This window comes from Musca vetustissima, unplaced genomic scaffold (assembly GCF_032173495.1).
Source record: "Musca vetustissima isolate MV318-11 ecotype Yass unplaced genomic scaffold, APGP_CSIRO_Mvet_v1 utg561, whole genome shotgun sequence".
In the NCBI taxonomy this organism is placed as follows: Eukaryota; Metazoa; Arthropoda; class Insecta; order Diptera; family Muscidae; genus Musca; species Musca vetustissima.
The window spans coordinates 815,310-822,390 of NW_026886958.1; the positions used below are offsets into that span (position 1 = coordinate 815,310).

At 38.3% G+C, this 7,081-nt stretch overlaps 1 protein-coding gene across 1 annotated transcript; it reads right to left on the minus strand.

The window, feature by feature from the left end:
* Positions 1–809: 809 nt before the first annotated feature.
* LOC133334460 (cytoplasmic polyadenylation element-binding protein 1) lies at positions 810–6,342 on the minus strand (the record flags this gene model as incomplete). The annotated part of the gene is made up of 5 exons (XM_061542756.1): positions 810–1,239; positions 4,879–5,098; positions 5,177–5,342; positions 5,415–5,601; positions 5,663–6,342. Coding segments are annotated over 5 exons (1,683 nt in total), but the record flags the coding sequence as incomplete, so codon positions are not given.
* Between the last annotated feature and the right edge of the window lie 739 nt (positions 6,343–7,081).

Genomic DNA, 7,081 nt, shown 5'->3' on the forward strand with positions numbered 1-7,081 from the left:
TATATATAAAAATATAAATAAATAACAAGAATAGTGATAAATTGAATGCAAACACATTGGACATCGAAAACAACAATAATAAGGAAAATATAACAATTTTTTTCTATAATTTAAATTAAAATTACTAACAAAAAAATTGCAATTTTCCAAAAAAATAGAGGAAATGAATAAATTAAACGAAACATCAATTCTAAATGTTGAAAACATTTTTAAGCTAAATTAATTTAGAAATAATCTTAAGTATTTCTAAAAAATAGCAAAGAATTATACACAAAAAAAATAAATCATGACAAGCAAAACACGTATTAGACAGGAAGAAAACGGGGGAGGGGGTGTAGGTGGGCAATCCTTTCTCACCCCCCAAATATACGAACTTAAAGGCCCAACTTCTATTGTAACTACAATAACTAAAAATTGAGATCCATAACAAAACTCTTCATCATATTTTCCACAATCTATCTCTCTCTCTTTCTCACTTTCTTTCAGACTCTCAGTAAACAAAATGATGCTGATATGTTTTATAATGCCAATAATGATGATAATGAGATTACTCTTTGGCGAGTGTGTATGTGTGTGTGTGAAATGTATGATTCCTTTGCAAGGATAAAAAAAATTCAAAACCTAAACATGTCTTTCACCTTAAAGACTAAGTTAATACTCTCTTTATATACAACAACAAGAAGAAGAAATAAAATCAATAATAAGGCTATAAAAATAATGAGAGAGGATCTCCATTCAATTCTCTCTCTCTCTTTGTTCCATTTCATACTTTACTCCCGAGCAACATTTCCTTCAGAGCAATTCTTCTCTTAAAAATGAAAGGCATTTAGAGCAGGAATTTGTTGCTGTTGTTGTTGCTGCTGTTGAGATTGAGTTGATTGTGGTTGTTGTTGTTGTTGCGATGCCGTCTGTGGTAATTGGAAACCAATCTGCGAGGTTTGTTGAGCCTGTGGCTGGCGACGATGATGCTGTTGTTGTTGCTGCTGCGACATTGCATTGAACGATTCCTGTGTTTGTGTCGGAGCCACCGTTGGTTGTGGAGTCTGGCGACAGCTCAATACTGGGCGGGAATTAATCGACGGTAATGATGGTGTCGAAGCATTCGATGCAATTGATGCCGTCGATGTTGCCGGACCAATTCCGACCAATGTTTGTGATTTTGAATTTCTGCTCAGCGGTTTGTGATATTTGACGAGATCGGTTGAATGTTGCCATTCCCAACAGGAGCGACAGAAGTATCTGTGAAGAAGAAGAGAAATAAAGAGAGGAAAGGAGGATTAACAAAACTGGGACTTCTGCAGACAGAAGAACTTCTGGGGACATTCTGTAGCCAGATGACCTATTAGAGAACTTATACGGATAGAAAATATTCCTGAGGACTGAGGATACAGGACATAAAATAAAGCCAGATGGATGACCGTAAGAGGTCTGCAATAGAATAAATAAATACATTTTAGAGATCCTATATGAATAAAAGACTTTATTGACATCATTCATATATGAAATGACTTACTAGAGGTCATCTGTAGACCTACCAGACGTCTTCAAAAGTGGCAGAAGATCTTCTAGAGGCCTTCTTCTTAGTAGGACACAAAACCTCCAGAAAAACATCCAGAGGACTTCTATAAAAATAAGACAATTTATACGTCTTTTCTGAACCGAACACCTTATGGAGTATTTTTTAGAGACATAGGTCTACTATAGCTTATTGACAGATGTCTACTTCTAGAGGTCCTTTATGGATAGAAGACCTCACAGAGATCCTCTAAAGAAAAAAAGTCTGCTAGATGTCTTTTCTAGACAGAAATCAGATACCTACCAGATATCTTCAACAGTGACCGAATATCATCCACATGCCTTCTTCATGTTCTTAGCCAGACAGAAAACCTTCTGGAGGATGTCTTACAGCGGAAGATCTTTCAAAGGTCGTCTACAGCCAAAAGTCCTCCTAGAGGTCTACTATAGCTAGAACAATTTTTAAGATGCCTTCTATAGCCAAAATAATGCCCAGAGGTCTTCTGTAGCCTGAAAACCTTCGAGAAGATTTGTTCTGTATCCAGAACGTTTTTTAGGAAATTTTCTGTAGCCCAAAAACTTCCCAAATACGTCTTCTTAAACGTACAGAAAACCTTCAAGATGACTTCATAATGCAGGAGACATTGCAAAGGTCGTCTAGAGCCAAAAGTTCTTTTAGAAGTCTTCTATAACTAGAGTAACTTCAAGAGACCTTCGAGAGATCTTCTGTATCCAGAACGCCTTCAAGAAATTTTCTGTAGTCAGAGTATCTTCCCGAAGTCTTCTGGACGTCAAATATTGATAGAATACTCTCTGCAGGTTTTCTGCAGACTGAAGGCGTCCTTCCCGAATGTTCTGGACATCTTATATTGATAGAATACCCTCTGGAAAAGAACCTCCCCAGGTTTTCTGGACGTCTTCTACTTAGACAAGACAACGTCTTAAACCAGAGTAACTTAAAGAGGTCTCTTGTAGCCTGAAGACCTTCAAGAGATCTTCTGCATCCAGAACGTCTTCAAGAAATGTTCTATAGCCAGAAATCTTCTAGACGTCTTATATGGAAGTCTTCTGGACGTCAAATATTGATAGAATACTCTCTGCAGGTTTTCTGCAGACCGAAGACGTCCTTCCCGAAGTCTTCTGGACGTCTTATATTGATAGAATACCCTCTGGAAAAGAACCTCCCTAGGTTTTCTGGACGTCTTCTACTTAGACAAGACAACGTCTTAAACCAGAGTAACTTAAAGACGTCTCTTTTAGCCTGAAGACAAGAGATCATTCAAGAGATCTTCTGCAACCAGAACGTCTTCAAGAAATGTTCTATAGCCAGAAATCTTCAAGACGTCTTATATGGAGGTATTCTGCAGACTGAAGACCCATTGGATGTTTTCTGTAGACAGAATACCCTCTGGACGTTTTCAAGAGATTTTTTGAAGGCGTAATATTGATAGAATTATAAAGATGAATACCCTATAGAGTTTTTCTGGAGGTATACTGCACAATGAAACCCTTTGGGTGTTTTCTATAGACGGAAAACCCTCTGGTGGTCTTCTATAGGTGCGAGAACCTCTGAAGGTCTTCTATAGATTGTAGAACAGAAACCCTCTGAGGGTCTTCCATAGATAAGAACCGCTTTAAGGGTATTCAATAGGTAGGAGCCGCTCTAACGGTTTTCCATAGACAGAAGACCATTTGCAAGTTTTCTATAAAAAAGAACCCATTTTATAGACCTTCAGTAGAAGTCATCTGCAAATCTTCTTCTGGAGGTCCATTGTGGGTAGAAAACCTTTTAGACGTCCTCTCTAGAAAAATGTCCTACTAGAGGTATTGTGTAAACATTCGAACTTCAAGAGGTATTCTATAAGAGTCTTAAGTGGACAGAAGGCCTTCTGAAGGTTCTCCTCTACATCTCAGGGTTTCTATAAAGTGAAAACCCTCTAAGGGTCTTCTATAGACAAAGGACCCTCTAATGGGGTCCTCTTCTATTAACAGAAGAACCTTCAAGGATCTTCTAAAGACAGAATAATCTCCAAGGATATTCTAAAGACAACATAACCCCCAAGGTTTTCTATAGACATAAGACCCTCCAAGAGTCATCTACAGACAGAAGACCTTCCAGAGCCCTTCATGGTCATTTGTAGACAGAGATCTGGAAGTCTTCTACAGACAGAAGACCACTCTTGGTGACCTTATAAAGACAGAAAACATTCGTTGCTGTTTTCTAGTGACATAATTTTCTGGGGTCTCTTATAGACTGTAGAAGACCCTTGGGGAGTCTTTTGTTTATAGAAGTCATTTAGGTGATCTTCTATAGATTGAATACCCTCTTAGGATCTTCTATGGACAGAGGACCATCTAGGGATCTTCTATGAACAGAAGACTCTTTAAGGGTCTTCTATGGACAGAAGGCCCCCAAAGGTCTGTAGACAGAAGGCTCTCTTAGGGTCTTCTATAGACGGAAGAAAATTTAACGATCTTCAATAGACAGGAGACCCTCGAAGAGGACAACAAAGAATTTGTATGGCTCCAAGTGTGGCGTTTTAAAGATTATTTTCAGAAGGACCCTTAGGACTCCAGGCGTGAATTTATTAAAAACTTTTTCAGAAGGGACTCGAATGGTAAATTTTTAAAGAACATTTGGCGATGTACTCTTATGTTTTCAGAAGGACGTTTATGGTCCGAAGCGTAGATTTTTTAAAGAACATTTGTTGAGGAATATTTTGTTAAGAATATTTTCAGAAGAACTCCTATAGTTCCAGGCGTGGGGTTTTTAATGGATACTTTCAGAAGGACTCTTATAGTTCCAGGCGTGGATTTTTTTATAGAATATTTTCAGAAGGACTCCTTTTGCTACAGGCGTGGATTTTTCTAAAAATATTTTCAAAACGACTCTTATGGCTCCAGGAGTGGATTTTTTAAAGAATATTTTCAGAATGACTCTTATGGCTCCAGGTGTGGATTTTTTAAAGAATATTTTCAGAAGGACTCCTTTTTCCAAAAATATTTTCCAAAGGACTCTTATGGCTCCAGGCGTGGATTTTTTAAAGAATATTTTCAGAAGGACTCCTTTTGCTGCAGGCGTGGATTTTTTAAAGAATATTTTCAGAAGGACTCCTTTTGCTGCAGGCGTGGATTTTTTAAAGAATGTTTTCAGAAGGACTCCTTTTGCTGCAGGCGTGGATTTTTCTAAAAATATATTCAAAAGGACTCTTATGGCTCCAGGCGTGAATTTTTCTAAAAATATGTTCAAAAGGACTCTTATGGCTACAGGCGTGGATTTTTTAAAGAATATTTTCAGAAGGACTCCTTTTGCTGCGTGACGTGAAATTGATTGAAGTATATTTTAGGAATTGAGATTCTTACCTGAAACAACTCAGCTCTCGACAATAATATGGTCCGTGTTGTACTCCGCATATTGAGCATAGGGAATCTTCAAGATATGGATCTATTTGCACTTTCTTAGTAAATTTCGGTGTACGAATCTCAACGAAGGCGGCCGATATGGCCTTCAAATATGAACGATTGTTATTAAAAGTGACACGTCCGGAACCAATGGGATATTTGTATTTATCCGTGTCGATACCTGGAGAAGAAATAAAAAACAAAATAAATTGTTAATAAATCAAAATATGGGCCAGATTGCCCTTGGGAGGTATGTTACCTGCATACAAAACTCCATCAAAGAGATCATCCATAATTTTGGCCAAACCCTCTGCAGTCAGTTTACCATGCAAGGCTCCGACAAATACCGTTTTGGTTGGGTCCAATTTTTGGGAAGTCGATTTGACATAATTCGAGTCACCAATTAGCCAGGGTATGACTTCAACCTACGAATCAGCAAATAGATATACTCGTATCTTAGCTACATTTTATAGATGATTTTTATGATCCATACTCACATCCTTTGCCTTGATACGCCTGGAGGAGATTTTAAAATAGAAAATACCATCACCATGTTGACGTTCATCAGCCTGGACAGCACAGGCCGAGAGCAGGGCCTTCACTTGTTTATCCGATTCGAATATGATATAAACATAGCCACGAGGCTGTTGGGTACCTTCCTCTTCCTTGCCGGGCCACTCAACCCTAGAAGAGGCGAAGAAATTTTATTTCATAAAAATCTCAAGATGTCATAGTGGGTCCTCACTTTATCTGACCAAATGGCCGGAAGATTTGTATCAACGACTGTTCACTAATGTCCCAGGGAATGCCGCCCAAAAACACCTTGGGCGAAAACTGGTAGAGGCGATGCGAACGCGGTGGCAACTGACCGCTCCATGTACAGGTGGGCTCACAAAATGCTGCCGATCCTCGATAGAATTTAGCTGCTTGATCTAAGGGGGGCTCGGTACCATTAAAATTAAAACCGCTGATAAAATTATTACCGTTATTCAAACGTTGCGGTACCGAATTGGGAACCGTTTGTTGTGGAGGTGGAGCCGCTGGCTGCTGCTGCTGTTGTTGCTGCTGTTGTAATTGCCAGTTTTGAAATTGATTAATGGTATTGTAGGTCTGCAAGAGATTCTGCAACAAAGGCATTTGTTGTTGTTGTGCCTGCCACAGGGTAACAGCGTTTAGGGCCTGTAACTTCGACAACTCCATATCGAAAGCCGAAAGGGCTTCGAAATTTTCCAGATTTTGTTCATCAAAGAGATTTGTAGGATTGCTGATGCTATCAAAATCGGTGTTGAGGAAATCGGAGTGTTGTTGTTGCTGCTGCTGTTTTAGACGCTGTTGGGTTGCGTCCTGTTGAAGAGTCTGCTGTTGTGACTGTTGCTGCTGTGGCAACTGATTTTGCTGATTGTTGGCAGCTACCTTGAGGAATTTCTGAAAAAAAGAGAAAAAAAAGATATTTTGTCAAGGACATTCAGAGCTCTAAGGACCGACAGACATCTAGACGTGGATTTTTTAAAGAAAAATTTTTAATGACATTCAAAGGACTTTCTTAGCTCTAGGCGTGGATTTTTTAAAGAATATTTTCAAAGGACTTTCTTAGCTCTAGGCGTGGATTTTTTAAAGAATATTTTCAAAGGACTTTCTTAGCTCTAGGCGTGGAGTTTTTAAAGAATATGTTCAAAGGACTTTCTTAGCTCTAGGCGTGGATTTTTTAAAGAATATTTTCAAAGGACTTTCTTATCTCTAGGCGTGGATTTTTTAAAGAATATTTTCAAAGGACTTTCTTAGCTCTAGGCGGGGATTTTTTAAAGAATATTTTCAAAGGACTTTCTTAGCTCTAGGCGGGGATTTTTTAAAGAATATTTTCAAAGGACTTTCTTAGCTCTAGGCGTGGATTTTTTAAAGAATATTTTCAAAGGACTTTCTTAGCTCTAGGCGTGGAGTTTTTAAAGAATATTTTCAAAGGACTTTCTTAGCTCTAGGCGTGGATTTTTTAAATAATATTTTCAAAGGACTTTCTTAGCTCTATGCGTGGATTTTTTAAAGAATATTTTCAAAGGTCTTTCTTAGCTCTAGGCGTGGAGTTTTTAAAGAATATGTTCAAAGGACTTTCTTAGCTCTAGGCGTGGATTTTTTAAAGAATATTTTCAAAGGACTTTCTTAGCCCTAG